Genomic DNA, 18,839 nt, shown 5'->3' with positions numbered 1-18,839 from the left:
TGATCTTAAAGATCTTTTCCAACCTAGCTGACTCTGCAATTCTGTGATTCTGTCTCTCTTTTCCCCTGCTCACTCCAGCCTGTTTTCTGCTCCAGCAGCTGTAAGAGTTGGTCAACACATGAGCAATGGCAAGCAGCATGTTCTGCTCATTTAGAGTGGCATAACTCTAAATGAGCAGATGTGAAGGGACACTCATGCACTAACTTCATCATAAAGGGAGTTTTTCCACTTTAAGCAATATTCTTTCTCCAGCCACATCAGTAGCCAGAAGACTGGCTGCTCTTAAACCACTGGAAGTCTTCTCACATAAACACACTGGCATTCAGAAGAGAGAGCATCAGGTCTCAAGAAAACCATTGTCACCCTACAAGCGACAATGACCTCATGCAGCTATCTATGGTCCTCTTCTGGTCCCTCACCATCCTGCCATATGATGGGAAATCACACTCAGAGCTCTTTGGGACTTGTGAGAAATGGTCAACAGACAGAACTGTTGCGTAACCAGCTGTCTTGACACCAGAGCCTTCCATCCCACTCCAGTGGGACAATCGTGTGTTGCCCTTGCTGTGCTCACCCTGCTCCCTGTTTCAATGCCCACTTTCAGATTACAGTTTAAGTCAGGTTCATGGCCCTACTCATAGGGGCTGAGGTGCCTCTTCGGGGAATCACAGCTTCAGGAGGGAACCAAGCTTCAGAAGACAACTGGCATCTGTCCTAGCTGGGAAAGCATTGGGCTCAGCATCTGCATGTCCCAGCAGCCTGGCCTAATCCCTGCTCATGTCAGAAGGCATCAAGGCAGCAGCCAAAGGGAAGAAATAGATGCTGGTTGCACAATCTGACCTTGAGAGCTGCTCAGACTGAGGAGTGAGCTGGGAGACACCATTCCTACAGACTGAGGCAATTCCCCTTTGGGGCTGGGGTGATGTTCAACATCTCTGAGATGCAATTGTCATATCCTCTGCGCTGGCAGTTTATATACAAGCACGAACGGGACGGGACTACTGTGGATGTGTCGGAACCGTTTATTTTCCAGAATCTTTATAATACATAGTTTTGCCTATGCAAAGATCTTGACAGTTCACATCTAGGCAGCAAGCCAAAGAAACTTACTTGTTACAAGTCACCAAATACTCATCTTAGCTAATTACACAGAGAGAAAGCATATTGACAGTGATTCTATCTAATCAACATAAACACATGTAGCTGGGGTTAAAACAATGCTTGCTTGTTCATTTATAAGGAGACAAAGCATAAAACCTTATTCATAATTTCAACCTTGCTATAGAAACTTTTTGCAACTTAGAAAGTTATTCTGAATCGCTAATACATAGCTCTATTGTTCTATTCCTCACGTCTTTGCTACAGCTTAACAAGATGCATCAGCAATATCCATAGCTCTGCTGCACTGAGGCCTGTCTGTTTTCCCACAAACCTGAAACCCTCTAACTTTATGGATTCCTACATCCTCTGGCTCCTGTCTCAAGCCATCAGCATTTTGCTTCCCTGATGTGTCCTCTTTCAGTAGGGCCCCTTTCTTTGCCAAGCCCAGCAATGCCCATGCTGACCTTCCCTTTTCATTCCACTGAGCAGCATAGTCCTGGGAATCCATGGTTTCTTGGGAAACCCCAGTTACAGTGTTGCCCTTTCCCATGACCCCAAGAAGACCCAAAAGAGTGACAGCCCTACAGACCTTACCTTTTGCAGACAATGTGTGCTCCTGGGAAACAGCGTGTGGGCCAGGTCTGCTCTGCTCGTGTCCATTCCCGTTGGGGAGTGCATTAGAGGTGAGCTGGCCATTGCTGGCTGGGTAGCGCCGCACAGTCCTTGAGGACCCTGTGTGCTGAGGGGAGACAGGAGAGCCAATTCTGCTCTGAATCCTGTGGAAGAGAAAAAATGCACCAATATGCCTCACAAGTGACTGCACTAACCCAACAGTGCCTGTCCACCAATGTAGCAGCAACCTCCACTGCCAAGCTGCCTGAGCTGCCACTGGACACAGAGATTCATCCACCTGTGCAGGATCCCACTCCTCTCCTACTTTCAGTCATCACCATGGCACACTGTTTCCCTCTAGGAACAATGCCCCATGTCCCGAGCCTGGCAGGACACGGTATTCACCAAGACACCCTCTCTGTACCATCACATCAGGCTGTCCTTCCACAGGGATGCTCTGGCTGCCTTGAAGAACCTCTGCCTGCCCATCACACTCAAGGTCTGTTCCTTGACCATAGCAAACATAAGCAGCTCCAAATACACTTGTTCTTATGGTGGGAGTTTTCTCAGGACCTGCCTTCCCAGCCCCAAACAAGCACTAAAACCATAAGACAGTCAGAGAAGAGGCCAGACCAAGCAAATACACAAAACTTGGCCCATGAGAGTCACAAACAAGAGAGAATGACCAAGAACTGAAGTCTGTAAGAGCAGTTACAACTTTCTGCACTAACTGCATTTACGGCTTTTGGTACTCTTGGGGGACTAAGCACAGAGAAGCCATCCAGCTCTCAAGGTCACATCTCATACACACACTTTTATAAAGCCATGTAGGCCACAAGGCAGAGCTCCTTGTGTTAAAGATCTTGATCTACTGCACTTGCTCCCATTTCCTTTTACTGACTGCAGCACTAAGCCTCCAAGAGGGTACTCTGCTTTCCAACAAAAGCATTTCACTCTCACCTGCACTACCTGCAAGGAAAAAGGCTTGGTACAGCCAATGGCCAAAACAAGTTGGCTGCCCACACGCTCCTTGGGTTTCTTTGAAAGTCGCAGCCTTGGATGCCTCTGTAACTGAACCTCAGCACTGACAACTCGTCTGCATGCCCTGTCCAACACCTCCATCTCTGATGAAGTGGCTGAGGCAAAGAGTGGCACTTCCCACTGAAGTGCCCAGAGAGGCCTATCCCATTCTGTGGTTTTTACCAGCTTCCCTGTCACAGTCAGCACAGGAGATGTGTTACAGTTGTCTACAGGAAAGGCAAATTTCTAAACCAAACAGGACTGGGTGATTCAATGAGAACTGGCTGACAGCAGCTCTGCCGTGCAGACATTCCTTGGATAGCTTGGAATAACAATAAGATCTGGGGAGATGGAAAGGGAGCTCATGCTGTGCTGGTATTCAAGCAGGTCAAGAACAACACACAAGGTAACTGTCAGCCAGCAAGCCCAAAATCAGCCCTGAACAATGGAAAAGATGACACACAGGTCAGTTATCTGGGAACTAAACAAAAGGAATACAAAGTGATGTTGAGTCAAGGAGGTCTGTGAAGAACCACTCTTGTCAAAGGAGTCCATTTTCATAATTTGATAGAATTAGACACATGCACACCAACCATCTGAGAGCCTATGCTATTTCAATAAAAAATAAACAGGCAGTATGATGTCAATCAGGCACATGCAAAATTAATAACAAACTGGCTGTGAAACAGAACACAAGAAGTAGTTGTCACTGGGGAGGGAATTAGATGGGTTCCAGGGTGATCAGTATGAGGCCTGGCATGATTCAAGAATTTCATCTGGAAATAAATATTTTTATTTCTAAATAAACATACAATCGACATTGATAATGTGCGCTGCTGACACAAAAATTTGCAATGTGGTGTATTGTGATGAGAACAGAGCAATCACACAGAGCAGTTTGGATCTCTGTGGAGGGTAAATACATCCAAGCAACATGGGATTTTAATAGAGCCAAATGCAGGATTACACTTCTAGGAAGAAGGAATGCAGGCAGCAGCTGCAGATAGTTGGAGATGATCCTGGAAAACAGCAATTCAGAAAAGATTTCAGGGCTAATGACAAGCAATTAAATACGAACTGTCAGTTCAATGCCCTGACATTAGGACATTGAAACACTGCAGGAACAGGGAGGTATTTTTGCCTCCCGACACGTTCTCATCACAGGAGGGTGTATACATGCTATACTATCATCCTAGCTGTGATGTAAAATATGTCACATCTTCTAAGGGATGTCAAAAATATGGAGAGAACACAGGAAAAAAAGATTACATAAATAACTGGGGGGCTGGTGAAAATGCCTTCCTGTAAGAAACCTAAACTATTCAATCTCTTCAATTTAGGATAAAGAGGAGGTGCTCATATTAGAGGGCACAGGTTTCTCCACAGGAACAAAATACCAGGTGTAAAGAGTTGACAACATCTGCAAACTGAAGCCAAATGATTCCTTACTAGAAAGCATGCCTACCTGCAGCAGTACAGATCTCTTCCTTGTGCAAAAACCTCAGTGGTGGATTCCCAAACTCCCAATACATGCCTTCAGGAGAGGAGAGTGTGCTGACAAAAATAATTCTTGTCTTGTTAAAATCAAGATCTAAACTGAGATGAGGACAGCAAATAATGCTTGTTTTTCAATAATCAGCAAGGCTAGCCAGAATAATTAAAGAGAAGTGAACCTTATTTCAGTTCTGCCTCAGTCCCTTTCAGAAGCTCCCCTGAGATTCTGCAGAGTACCACCTACCCCAGATGGCCAGGGCAGCCAGGCATGGCCTGCTCACACATTTCTGAGCTACTAATTCAGCCCTGCAGCCAGAAAAGGAATTTCTGATGCCTGTTATGTGCTGCTCTGTCACCTGGTGTGCTACTGCTAGTTTTGTCAGTGACAAAGGAAAAGCCATATGGAACTCTAGGGAGGCTAGGGAGGAGCTACCAAGCCTGGGAAGCTCAGGCACATTTGTTCTCTGATCTCCAGCAAGAGACCCCAAGCACAGTCCTATGGGTGAACATGGCTGGGACTCCAAGGTCTTTTCCTGCAGAGATGGAAGCACCCTGAGGAAAAGAAGTGCATTCCCCCAAACACCAGTGACTGTCCTACTGCTGGCCCTGGGATCTGAAGAGTCACTGGGTGAAGGTGACAGGTAGCATAACACAGGGAAATATTAGCTCTTCTGCTTAAAAACCCTCACATCACATCTACCCTTGAGAAAAGGGAGCATGCTGTGTGCAAGTGGCAGAGCTTGGCTGGGCTCTACACACTGCCTGAAGGAACTTCACCCTTTGTCTTTAGGAACATCTCTTGTCATTCCCAGGATTACCAAATTTTGTAACAAAATCCACAAAACCCCGTAACAACAACATGTGAAGGGTTTTAAATAAAATAATCATTAGCATTTCAGTTCCCAATAAGGAGGGATTACATGACCTTACTACAAGGGGCAGTGCCAACTTCACAAAGGAAAAACAGAGTAGGAACATTATGGTTTGCAACACTTGAGGAAAAGTCATCCTTCTGAGATCTCATTGGCAAAGCATTCCAGCGTGAGTTGAAGTTTTGCTTTGAATTAATTTGTTTATTTGGTTCTATTCTAGGCAGATGAGCACTGGGATTTGTGGACTGAGTTGAGTAATACCATTCAAGCCTGGGCTACAGAAGTCAATGGCAAAAGGCACTTTCCATCTCAATTTGTCATGCTGAGCAGCTGGCTCATGGTCAGGGAAAACAAAACAGAGTTTTTCCCTCCAAACCTTCAGAGTCTGTCCATGCTGGGCAGACAGGGACTGGCTTGCTTGAAGTGTCTCTGGAAATACACCTGAGCTCACCACAGCAGTACAGATCTGATCAGAAGCCATTAGCAATCCCTATCCACTTGATGGATCCTAATAAACATAGGGCCAGAGCTTGGCCAGTTCCCAGGGATCTGCACTGCCACAGGTTGTCTCAGCGGTGTGGCTGTCCTAGGGGGCAGAGTGAGGATGGGAAACAGATGGGGTAGCTCCAAAACAGCAGTGTGGAGCTTGTGTTACCATGCTCCATGCCTCCACCTGCTTGAGAAGAGGCAATGAAGAGGCAGAGAAGTTTGACACTTCAAGCACTATGTTCCAGTCACCAAAAGTCCCAGGGCCTCATATTCATTCAGTCTTACAGCCTCCCTCAACATGGAATCACTCCCTTCCACTCCTTCAGCCAGGCACATGGCCAGCACACATCTCTGCAAAGAGGCAGCGGTCTCTTCTTTTACAGACAACTGCCTGCTCTTCATCCATCAGAGCTGCTGACAACTTTCTCTGTGTCAGGCACAGCCTGCAGGGCAAAATCAGCATGCAGACTCCTAGGACCCCTCTCCTGCTGGGCTGTCCTGTAGCCCCCACCTCTGGAGCTCACAGAGGCAGTGGTCCAGGACAGAACATGGGGCAAGGAGGGAAGGCAGAGGGAGCAGAGTTCTCCTTCCAGGAGCATGGTGTGAGCGCTCCTGCTGATTTCTACCAGCTGAAAGGTCCAGCTGAGAGACCTCAGTCACCCTCACATGGAAACACCTATAGGTATTGGGTGCTTATCAAAATTAAGAGATTTGGGATGGGAGGGAGCTGTGCAGACAGACTAACTCACATCTGCAAGAGTTCAAAGCTATCCAACAAGCCCTATTCTGAGGTGCAGGTCAATGGCCTGGATTCTCTGTAATCCTGAGGACACGTGCTAGAAGTCAAGAGAACTAAGGGAGGTCTAGTCCCCTACATTCTAGTGCTACATATCCCTGCAGGACCCAAATAACACTTGTATTTCATTCAGCAAGCGATCCCACACATCACCACAGCATTTTGTGTGTAAACCTTTTATTTTCAATGAATTTGGGTACTACTTGCACCCTGCTCTACATTTACTTTAGTCTTAGCAGTGTAGAGAAGGTACAAAAATATTGTATGCTCTGGATATCGTGGCTCTGCTGCTAGTCCCAGATGAACCTACAAGGTGCCCGTTCTCCGAACAGAGCAGGTGAGTGATTTCCTGTCACTCCACTGAAGACTGAGCTGGCAGACTCCCAGAAACTGCACAGATGGATAGGAAGACCTCTGTTTTCTGAATCAACCACAGGGTTTTTTTAAAGCCTGCAATTTCAAGATTAGATAAGCAGAGTCACAATAACCAAGTCTAAATCACTGAGACTGAGGTATGTGGAAAACAATACTATTTTCCTAACCCACTGTATATAGAAACTATTTTCAAATCTCAGATCACTTCTGGTGATCACAGTTCTCTGGGTAAGCAAAAGCCAGAGGGAGTACAGGTGGGCAAACTGTTCTCTTAGTGACTTAACACCAGGCATCCTCCTTGGAGCTGGAGGCAAAGGTGGCAAACTCTTCAAAGCACTTCCCTCTCCCCAGCAGCAACACCTCAGTCTTTCCTGGATTTAGCTTCTATCGGCTGCTCTTCGTGCAGCTGTTGACTTTGGCCAGAGTGCTAGTGAGCTGGGAAACGGTGGGGTTTTTTGCTATTTGTGTAAAAGAAATGCAGAGCCAAGTACCACAAGAGTATTACTGGTTTTTCATCCAGCCTGCCTCACCCTCTCCCCAGCCAAAGCCTGACAGACCACAGCAGGGTGGATGGCTTGAGGCACTGTGGAGAGAGTGAGTCCTGGGCAGTGTGGTCAGCAGGGAGGGGCACTAACCCCAGACAAGGAAAGGGCAGGAGAGATGAGGATTGGAAATTTACTCTTCCAGCTGGAAACAAATCTGATGTTCATGCTGAACATCAGGGAGAAATGACAGCGACTATTGAGACCTAAGGAGCAATTCTCAGAAGGGCAACAATAGCACTGGCCAAAACAAATCTGAAGATAAGCAGCTCTCAGAGAAGAAACTATCTTCCCAGGGTCCAGAAAACCCCATCTCAGGGCCCAACAAGCTCCATCTCTCCAAATATAACCAGCTTGCTGCTTGGGATGCAGTTGCTGCCTCCAGGTACCCAGAAAGGACACGTGCTGCCCGTGGGCTGGGAGCAGAGTCCCATGGAGGGCAGCCACTGGTAAAAGCACCCCAGCTACTCCAGACTGCAGCCTGCATGTGCACTTCCAACATGAGTGGGCTCAGCCAGGACAGGGACTGAGTCAGCTCAGCCCCTGATAACCTGCCAGGGCAACAGGCAGGTTCTCCCCTGGATTCTAAATGCTGAACAATATACTTGGTGTCTGTCTTGTCCATCTGCCTGTCCCTCTGGCAAGATGCCCTCCCTGCTTGGGGCCACAGGGACCAAAATCAGTGATTCACTTCCCCCTTTGTAATGCTCAGCAGTTGCTGATTTTCCACTAAAGCATAACAGAAGAATGGGCAGCCTTAACACCAGCATCTGTGTCTGTGGGGGAAAGAGAAGCAGCCAGCCTTGGAAAGGAGTAAATTGACTGCAAACCAGAAACTTCCCCTTTCTTGGATTCCATATAGGTTCCTCAGCAGGCAGAAAGGATTCAGGGCTCAGGCACAGGAGAGGCATTGCTTAGAGAGCACTCCAGTTTATTATCAATTAGCTCACAAACATGACAAGGAAGACAGCTCTGCTAAGACTCTGGGAGGAGGGGGAAAGCCACACCATACAAGGTACCTGACTTCACCTACATTAGGTCCATAAATCCTGGCTCAGCTTATTATCTCCAGGGGCAGCAGAAATACCACTGAAGCCTGCCTGCTGTCCCTCCTGCTGGTGTCTTCAGCCCTGGTACCTCCCATTCAAATGAGGGAGTTCCGCTCCCCGGCATTTGATGGAAGGCAAGGGAAGTTCTCCTGCACAGCAGCAGTTGCCAGCCTCCACATGCATAAGACCCTCTTGGGAGAGCCAAGCAGAATCTATGTACCATGAAAGCCACAAGAATGACTGCTCAGTGCCTTTGGGCCAGGTCCACAGGCACCTACAGCCAGATGCCATGCAAGATGACACTGGCACCTGGACCATCACAGGGGCATCAAGGGGCAAGTCATCCAAATCTTTCTTCCCCTTCAAGACCTCTAGAGCTACTGTTGGCAGAGTGTCACTGATGACACCCTTTGTGTGGGAGGGCACAAACAGCACTCACAAAGTGGAGCTGCAGGGCCAGGAACATGTGTCAGGCTCCCTGATGCACATTATATTCCGTCACTGGCACATGCCAAGAGTCATGTCAGTCCAGCACCCAGGTGCCAGCCCTATCCTGTACCACAGTGATGAAGAAGCTCTCACAGAGCCCACATGGCTTATTTTGGGCTCTCACCTGTGCCGTGTTGCGGGGGTAACTCCAGCTGCCTGCTCCACTTGACATATGTGCCAGTGGCTGGCCAAGATTTCTCTGAATCTCTCACTACAAACTGTAGCAGCAGATATGCAAGTCCATGGGGCAGCAGAGTCACCAGTTGTCTGCTTCATGCCACCAAGCTCAGACTCGACCACCACCACCTTGGCATCTTCCTTCTTCAGGCCCCCAAGGCAGTGCCAGTGCTGCAGAGCCATCCTAGCTGGCTCCCAGCCTGCCATGTACTGTGTTAGAACAGAGAGACAGAGGGCCGTGAACTCTAATTTTATCTGTTCAGGAATTGCCAGATACCATATACGTAACTGAACCCCTCTAAGCTCACAAACAACTAACAAGTCCTTTTTAACCAGTCTCTCGGGATCCAATTTTCTCCTTAGCCAAAGTGGCTGCTCACATGCCTCCACACAGCTCTCTGCTGACATTAAATGCCCTTCCTTTGCCACATGTGCCACACATGCCACCTGCCACTCTGTTGAATGCTCTTCTTTGCTCTCATGTATTAGGCAGTGAGCAACTGACTCCCTGGAAGAAGTCCAACTCTCCAAGCATGGGAACAGCACCTGCCTGGCCCAGCGAGGCTGCAGAAACATGCCCTGCTCAAGGACATGGCATCAGGTGGTCACCAGGAGCTGCAGACTGTGCATCCATCAGAACTTAGTGCTGACCCATTAAATGGCCAGAATAATGATTTTCAAATGCCAAATGTGATAAAGAGCTGTCTGCAATCTGCTTGTCTCCAGAGCTGAAGTGCAGGCCAAAGCCAAAAATAAAAATGCAGCCTGCAACTGCTCTGAGCTCCAAGTGGAGCCAACAGAGGAACCATGCCAGGTTACTTGATTACAAATGCCACATTTGGGCCATATCTTGAACATTCCATAGACTAAAACAGGAATTTAGATGGTGAGGGAGACCAGGCAAGCTACCACCTCTCTGGCAGAACTGCCCAGGCTGGCCTGTGGTGCTCAGCTGCACGTTCCTTTGGGCTGAAACAGTGAGAAACTGCCTCAGTTGGCTCCCCTGCTGCATGGAGGGGCTGGTGCTGAGCAGCACAATCAACAGGCACAGCACTGCTGCCAAACACAGTCACACAGGCAGTCTCACACCTTAGTGATTCGAGGCACAGAAGCATCCTAACAGCTGGCATCACACACAGGTCTCCATCAGTGTCACCATCTCACTGCAGCCATCACGCATGGCCACAGCCTGTGCTCCACCACAAACCCTGGCACAAGCTGCTGTCACAGCCAGAGCTGGGCTGTCAGTCACACGAGGGGCTGTCAGTCACACAATGGGCTGTCAGTCACACACTATGACCACCCCACTGAGGTTCAACCCCCCACGAACCACAGCAAGGCCTCCTCTGCCCCTCTCCTACTCCCCACGCTCCCCAGTACAGGGTCCTACCTGGCAGGGAAGGATCTGTGTTTAGGGCAATGGCATACAAGAGGAGAGGACAACACATCAACCTGTGCTTGTACACAGCACACAGATCTCCATCTCAAAGAGCCCTCTATTTCCATAAGACACAACAGCTGTGAGCTGAGGGCCTGGCTGCCATCTAATGAAACCTGCTACAGAGGCATCAGCCAGAGAAAAGCTCAACACTGGCTGCAGGGAGGTCACTCATCTCCCCCATAAAACAGTGAGAAAACAAGCACATTTGAGTTTCACTTCTATCTTGTTGACTAGCAACACCCACCCCCTTCACTAGGCTGCCAGCTTCAAAGCCCTGAGAAAACACTTTAGCCTATTCATCCTCGCACCCACATGCACCCCTGGGAGTGGGGGGAGCCAGCTGCCTGCCCACTGCTCTACACAGGACACAGAGAGGGCTGGAAATGCCTCTCTCATCCCAGGCATGTGAGGGGGGTGAGGAGCTTGTGGCTGAACACACGCACACAGCATGAGAGCAAGAACGTGAAGAGATGTGTGTAGTGCTCTCATCTGAAGAAGTGAAGGCTTTTCATCTACAGCAGGTGGTCTCCCACTCATCCTGGGAACGCTGTAGATCTAAGACATATTTTAAGCTAAAATCATGGTTAAACACCCAGCAGGATGTCCTGGCCTTTGGATCTATTACCTCAGTGTTGTTAGGTCTTCTCACATTGCTCCATCCTCAGCCACACACAGGATTCCTGCACCTGCAGCACTCAATCCATGAGAGCTGAGCTGGGATGTAACCTTTGCTATCCACTCTTGAAGTCTCATCCCTGCTGAGGATCAGGGAATGAGCACCCCAGTGATTTTTAGTCTGTACTGCTCTGCGCTGGCTCCATCCCTCCACGTGCTCACTAGCCAAATGGCTAGCGGGTGTCTGGGAACCAGGAACACTCCTGGCCATGTCAGCATGATGCCTGATGGCAAAGCCAGTGACTTCAGGAGTACCGTGACCATCAGTCTGCTCTAGACCTCTCTCACATAGCCCTCAGCACCCACACCAAGGACTATAAGGGAGGAACAGGTTTCCCAGACTCCTCATTGAGAAGGGATGTGGAGCCCTGCACCTGCTTTGGCAGCGCCTGGACTCCAGTTCTGCAACAGCAGAGCTCCAAAGTCATGGAGAAGGCAAAGCTCCAGTGTCATTATCAACCTGTCATTACATCCCTGGAATAGTTTGGCACACTGCTTTTTAGAAAGCCATACCATTGAAATATTACCATGGCCACCCTGCCAAGGCTACAGGCAACCTGATACACTCTGCCCCATCCTGATAGCCTCAGCCTCCAAGTATGTTCCTCATCCTCCAAGGCCAACACTTGGCTCAGTTTTGCAGATGTGGGTCTGTTAACCGTTCCCCTCAGCTCCCTCCCTCCCTCAGAATTCTTTCCAATTTGTCAAGATCTTTTCTGGCAATAAAGAATACCTTGACTCAGAGCAGGAGCCCAGGGTGTGCAGGGAAAAAAACTCATCTGACTTGGGTCCTAAGCACCGTCAGTCCCTGGTATGCACCACATGCATTACCCTCCATTGACTAATTTGCTTTTCACTTCTACCCTGAAAAATCTTAGCCTCTCCTTCCAGATTTCTTCCTTCCATAGAGGATATTTTTCCTTCAGCACTAATTCAGCAGATAAGATTTTTCCAGCCTGAATGTCTTCTTAATTCCTTCCTAGATGTTTAGTTTCTGCCTAAATGAGAGCCTTCACACAGGTGGAAAAAAAAATGAGGTGGTGTGGAGAGCAAGGTACCAATCCCACCAAGCACCAAGAACTCAGGGCAGCATTTCTCCGGATGCTTCTGAAGAAAGGAAAAGAGAACAAGTAGATTTTATATGGAGACTTTTAGATCTTCATTTCAACCACTTCTTGTATCAAATCAGCTTCAATTAATCCCTTGTTTCCTGCTAGCACTGGTGATTTATGTGAAACATTCGCAACTAAAGAGAGCAGCTTTGATTTTAGTGAAGTACCAGTTGAAACCAAAAAAGGCAACACACAGTCAGGTATGAGAAACTGCAGCAATCTACAGGCACAAGGAAGCTGAAAGCAAGATAGATGGCAATCCAAATTCAGGCATTAGGAAAAGTCTTCTCAGCATTTGATCATGTGGCCTTAGTGCTCTTCTAACAACTTTCTTTTTTATACAACTGCTATATAAATTGTATTGTCATAAATGTCCCAAATGATATATGTATAGTATATAAAATAGGCTATAAACTGGATTTTCTGTACTACCTTACCTACCACATGTACAATGTATTTGCCCTGCACCCTGCTGTCTTGCATGGAGTCTCAGATCGAGCTGACAGTAGCAGCACTCTCAGTTAGAAGGAAAAGTGCATTTGAACTGCCTAAAGGCTGCATTAAGCTATAGGAATGGCTCCCAAGGAGGTGCAGAAAAACCAGGTCTAATGTAAAGACCATATTTGGAGTTTTGAAAAGGGGCCTGAAAGCCAGCTATTCTCCTGCTGCTCTGAAGGGTATGCAACCCCCCAGAAAGTAAATACATAAAAAATATAAACCAGAGGGGTGCTGACAGCTTTAAAACACTAGAAAATAAAGCAACTGAATCTGGTGCCAGACTAGAGAAGGTATATCATGTAATTTAAAAATAGGAGGGGTTTTTTAATATAAGAAAAATGGCATTTACACTCCTCTTGAGTAGCTTGAGTTTTTCCTTTAGGCTTCTCATCCAGCTTGCCAAGGCCTTTTGACTATGTCAAAGCAGGAAAGGGGCCTAGATCTGGAGCTTATGGAGATCTCATTGTCCTGAGTGACATATTTTCCTTTTCACATATTCTCACCCGGAGTGGCACTGGCTTTTTAGTTTCAATTTTTTTAACAATGTCTCAGATATCTACTCAAAGTTAGCTTTGGATCAAGGAATGTAAATGTTTGGCCACCTTGTAAAAACCATACTGCCAAAGGGAAGCACCTTAGAAAGCTGCAGTTAGGGCTTATCTGCACCAAGAAAATATGCCATTCAAGTGACAAGCATAGACACTGTAGTGGCACAAGGCTGGCACCGGTGTTCTACCCGGGAATTCAACATTGTGTACTATGGATCTCCTGGGCTGGTCCCATACCAAATGAAGTGGGAAAGCTGCCACAGCCTATGCCACAGGAATGCACTTAAACAGGGGGATGCTTCTCATCAAGGGCTGGCTTTTTTTTTTCTCTGATATTCGGATATTAATAAATTGTAACACTCGTAAATGTGGAGTGAGTGACAGTCATAAGTGAGCAGAAGAGCAAAGATGCATTCAGTAAGTATGTAGCTAGTACAGACCTCCTGCTAGTGCTAGACATATGGTGGACAAACAGTCCTGGACACTCGTCAGCAGCCCAAGTAAGGCAGTAAGCAAGTTCCCCTTTTTCTCATGAATGTGGAAAGTTCAAAGCTGGCAAGACAGGAGGCTCCAGATCCTGCTTTAACAATTAAGACAAATCTGCCTCTGTTTGGAGCAGCGTCTTTAAAAAGCAAGTGACCTTGCAGTGAACTTTTTGTTCTATCTGCTAGTCCTCAATGACAACAAGCTCATCAAGCTGATTTTGCCAAGCCACAGTTCTCAATGTCGTGGTTTAAGTGGTGACCCCAGGGCAGACAGCTTTGGATCCATCCATGGGCTCCACTCCCCTTTGCAAAGGATCATGCTTGACATTTGACTACCACCAGGACAGGATTTTCAAATGAAAGAGAACAATTTTCAAATGCGGGGAAATACACTTTCTCCATCCAGCAACCTCTGCCACCCACTCAAGATCCTCCCATCTGTTTGCTCCCTGCTGTTCTAATCCTTTGCTTCCAGGAGAGAGAACAGAGATTTTGGCAGAGCCTGCGTGCTGGCATGAGGTTCCCAGTGTTCCCAGGCCAGGAGCGCTTGCTACAGCTCCTCAAGGGCTGCATACAGCACTTCCTCTCATCAGGAAGGGAGGAGATGTCTCCTCCAGGGTGCTGCAGAGGAGACTCTGAGATCAGAAATCACTGGGCCAGGCATGTTGCAACTCAGCCTTCTTCCTTTTCCATCCTGAAAACACCAGGCAACTCCCAGCAACTGCCTTGCCTAAACAGAACCCTCTCAAAGGAAGCGCCCTGCCCTCAAGAGCTTAGCTGCATTAAGCTGTCTGCACAGTGTCTCAGCACCTTACACCACAGCTATGTCCTTTTCCCTTGCCTGCATCACTGGGGGAATGCTTTGCAGGTCCCAGACATCTCTGCTTCTCTTCCCAGAGGAAGGATGCCTTGCTCTGCAAGCAGCCATCACCCAGCACACACCTCCCATCCAGGCAGCACAGCCCCCTTGCACAGATGCTGGCTACAGATTTATGCACAACACTCCTGGCACAAGGGGCCTTCTCAGGGGCAGCAACAGGACCCTCCACACACACTGCCCAGAGTCAAAGGCATCTGGTCAGCCATCCTGAGGGTAAGGGGCAAGGGAACAAACCCTCTCCACTCCCTGCTAAATAAACATGAATTCTGCTGATACTCCAGCCTTAGGAAAACAAAGCTGTTTCCATTTAGCTCGGCTTCTGGGCTGAGGTGCAACTCCACCCGCACAATCATCCATCAGGGCTTTGCTTCTCCAGGCAGAGATTCAGCCTGAGATCAAGAAGAGGGAGGGTTTGCAGCTAGTCCATGCTGGGAGGGCCTCTAACACCCCCAGGATTTTGCTCTCCAGAGCACTTGCTGTTCCACCCAGCACAGAATGGGGCCCTCTCAGCTTCTGCAGCAGCTAACAAGTCTCCACAGGCTCCCTCAGACACCTGACTCCAAATCTGCACTGAGCCACAGACTGCTGAAGGGACTTGGGAAGTGGTACTCATTGCTTAGCCTGTACTTCCAGGGATGACAGCTGGAGGAGCATCACCAGCTCTGGTGTCAGCAAAGCAGACCCAGAGCTGCCCTTCTCCTAGCCTTGTCCTTGCCTGGGCAAGGGTTGAGCTCAAGTAAGACCGAATACATCTTCTTCTTTAGTCCCAGGAAGAAGAGAGAATGCACACCATGGAGGCCAGCCCAGGATGGAGTGGTTCTTACCCAGTACCTCTCCAAACAGAAATACTGAGGGCTACAAGTAACTCCACAGCACTGATGCCTGTGCTCAGACAACATTCAAGCTGACCTTCAATCCACATCTTCCCAAGACTGCCAGCACACCCAGAAAAGGATCTATGACAGCTACAGTGGGAATGCCCACAGGTCCACTCACCAGCCCTCACATCTGACAGGTGAAAACACCAACCAGCCAGTACAACCAGTTGCATATGACTGGTACAGCCCTGCTGCTCAAGGAGCTGCCAGTTCTCACCAAGGGTGAGGAGGTACCTGAGGGTAGAAGACTGACAGTAACATCTCTGCTGTCCCAGCTGTGCTTCCTGGGCTCTCACAGAAGGCTACTGTGGCTCTGGAGGGCCTGAAGGAGAACCAGAAGCATGTACATACCAGAAGCAGAACCATGAAAATAGGCACCTATCTGGTCATGCTCTTCACCAACACTTAATGGGCTCCTACAGATTCCCCAAAATTTCCTACCTCCAGACCAGGTTACTCCCCACAATGAAGGTACAGTCATGGTAAGCAGCAAGTCCAACTAGATAAGGACAAGAAATAATTTTAAAGCAGTCCCATCACTCAGGTAAGTGGGGAAAATTTTGGTCCAGGCAGTTCCTAACTAATTCAGCTGGCTGCTCTCTTAACTCTCTCTCTGAAGACTCACTTCAAATTGAAGAGTCTTCAATTGGTAATTGAAACCAAAAGCAGCCCAATTACTTCTTAGAGACCAGATCTCTGTGGAGGATCCATGGGTTTTGTTACATGTTTATAGGGAATCTAATGTAGTACTGTTCTAGTGCATGGCTTCAGAGCTTCTGATAGTTAGCTCTGTACAAACAAAGACAAGTAAAGCCAATATAGATGCAAATAAACAAAAAGAGAACGCAAATTTACTCATATGAGGATTGAGTTCCTGTCTTGGAACAGCAAGACAAGGCTTAGATGTCTATAAGCTCCTACTTTTGTTTAACTCCTGCTTGTAAGCAAATGTACAGGGAGGCTGGGGACTGGGTATTTGTCCTCAGAGTCTTCTCACAATACTGACCTAGAATCACCAGTGTCCTCCATCCACTGAACCATTCAAGAACTTCTTCTACCTCTTCCTCATTGACAAATCAGACAAGTAAGCCAGCTCCTGTGAAATCACGCCAGGCTGACTAGAAAAAGTCAGTGTCCACCAGCACAACCCACCCTCACCCTGGAGCAGACCATGGACCTGACAAGCCAAGCTGCTCCTCTCACACTTGACAGTGAACTGAACTCCAGTGAATGCAGCTCTGAGTTTGCAGAGCCTAAAAACCAATCCTCATACCTGCAAACATGAACAACCACTACCTAGCTCTTTTAAGACAAACTTCTTGCTTTTGCTGCTACAGCCGAGCTGTATGAAGAAAGCTTCATGCAAAAGCACAGAAAGTACTTCAGTGGAAAGAGATGATGTTGTCACTGCAAGTTCAGACAAGTCTAAGAGTGTGGTTTCATGAGACAAATAACCAGCCTAGAGAAGTGACTTTCCCACCCCTCCTTTCCTCCCCTCCACTGCTAGACTTACAGTTCTGTCCAATTCTTTTGGTCTCATGATCTTCCAATAAGACAATTTAGTCCACTGAACTGGCAGAAAATTATCTTTGGTTTTGCTGTGTTCATTTTTTTTGCTGGTTTGCTGAACTGAGCCAACTCACCCAGAGATCAGGTGGGGACCAACAAGTGAAGCAATGGGAGGGCATGGCCAAGACCATGCCTTTGGCTGCAGATGCTCACTCTTACAGGCTCTGCAGCTAGCCCAGAAGTTGGCATGCTGAAAGGGACAGTCAAAACCTTTTGGAAAATAACTCTTCTAACAGCAACAAGGCTTTTAAGTTATGCAGTACCACACCATGTTGTAAGTTCCACAGACCACAGAAAAAATCCAAGTGACTGAATTCTACAGAAGAACACCCAGGGGCTGAAGAGAGGCATTTAAATGCAGACCAGTGCCAGGGTGCAGGCAGCCCTCCACCTGCCTGCAAAGCAGGCCTGGTAAACATTGCCTGGGCAGCACAGCACTCAGGGGTGGTGACAACTCCCTCTTGGAGAGGCACACAGCAGCCTCAGCAAATCCTTCAGGACATCTCCAGAAGGCAGTCAGTGGTGGACATGTCCTGGTGTCCTACCTATGGCCATTGCAAAGGACAACAGTCAGATTCTCTTGCTGAAGCATGGGATGAAGGTGACATCCTATGGCCTTCGTGGACAGATAAGGAGGAAAAGCAGAGCACTGTCCTTCATGGAGTCCTGTTTCCTTGGGATAGTGCCAGAGGATTTAAGGTACGTTGGGCAGCTGGGCATTCAGCAATCCCAGCTCAGTGATCACTGGCTGCTATGTCTGACTGACTGGGCAAGAATGCTCTGCCAGTGCCTGCACAGCCCTCCGTCCTCTGTGCGGAGCCTGAGGTCATGTTCCCTACAGGGAAAGCCTTCAACAGGTGCTGTATCTCCAAGGACTCTGCTCTCCCTCCCCTCCAGGCCCTCCTCACAGAGTGGTAGCACAGAGGGGTAGGAGGAGGTCATCACCACAGGGAAGCTCATCAGCAATGCCCAGGATTACAGGCACATGAGAGGGCTGTGTGCTCACTTGGGCAGCAAGCCTCTCTTGGAGCAGCAATGACAGGGGCTTGCCCACCTCTCCCTGCCAGCATCACCTCTGCCTTTCCTGAATTTGGTTTCTATCAGATAGTCTTCCATTTGGACACCAAGATATGTCAGCTTCAGTGAACTACTTGGCGCCAGTAAAATCTTTGCCAATCATTTGAGCCTCTCCAAACTTGTTGACAGCTAAGGGTCTAGAATTGTCTCCAGCCCGTGCATTGCCTCTGCTTCAAAAGAGACAGAAAGGCAGGCACTACTGTAGGGGCAATGGGAACCTTGGAAACAACTGCAGGAAAATAGAAAAGCAAAGGCCAAATTGCCCTCTCCTCAGGCAGCTCAAAGTGATGTTGACAGAGAAAGCCAAAAGTTCAGGGAAGGTAAAGGAAAAACTGAAGTTACATCCTGGTTAAGCACCTGTAATTTGCTGTAATGTCTTCCTGACTGTGACTGAGGGGCTCCTGCTGGAAGCCAGGAGAAAATTCTCTGCTTTAGTGGCTACCAACAAAACCAGTCTTTCTGGCCCAGCAATTGAGTGAACTGCTCCAAGAAACACAGGGGCCTTTAGGGGTGATGCAGTCTAACAATTTGCTCCCACATTCATGGACTCTTACAGAGAAGTGGAGATGGTCTAAAAAACCCCAAACAAATAATATGTGTGGGTTATTGTAGCAGGCACGACTCTCAATGCTCCATCCCCAAAGAGTTGCTGGCACGGTA

The 18,839-nt window shown here is 48.1% G+C and overlaps 1 protein-coding gene across 1 annotated transcript in view; it reads right to left on the bottom strand.

The window, feature by feature from the left end:
* Positions 1-18,839, bottom strand: part of LTBP2 (latent transforming growth factor beta binding protein 2) — a gene marked incomplete at its 5' end in the record, with an annotated part of 62,660 nt that overhangs the window by 36,915 nt on the left and 6,906 nt on the right. Inside the window, one exon of the mRNA XM_031065478.1 lies at positions 1,696-1,877. Coding sequence (XP_030921338.1) covers positions 1,696-1,877 — 182 coding nt within the window. The remainder of the gene's footprint in view (positions 1-1,695; positions 1,878-18,839) is intronic.

This window comes from Geospiza fortis, unplaced genomic scaffold (assembly GCF_000277835.1).
Source record: "Geospiza fortis unplaced genomic scaffold, GeoFor_1.0 scaffold54, whole genome shotgun sequence".
Taxonomy (NCBI): Eukaryota; Metazoa; Chordata; class Aves; order Passeriformes; family Thraupidae; genus Geospiza; species Geospiza fortis.
The sequence above is the reverse complement of the archived record's forward strand: the minus strand, read 5'-3'. Positions and strand labels throughout refer to the sequence as shown.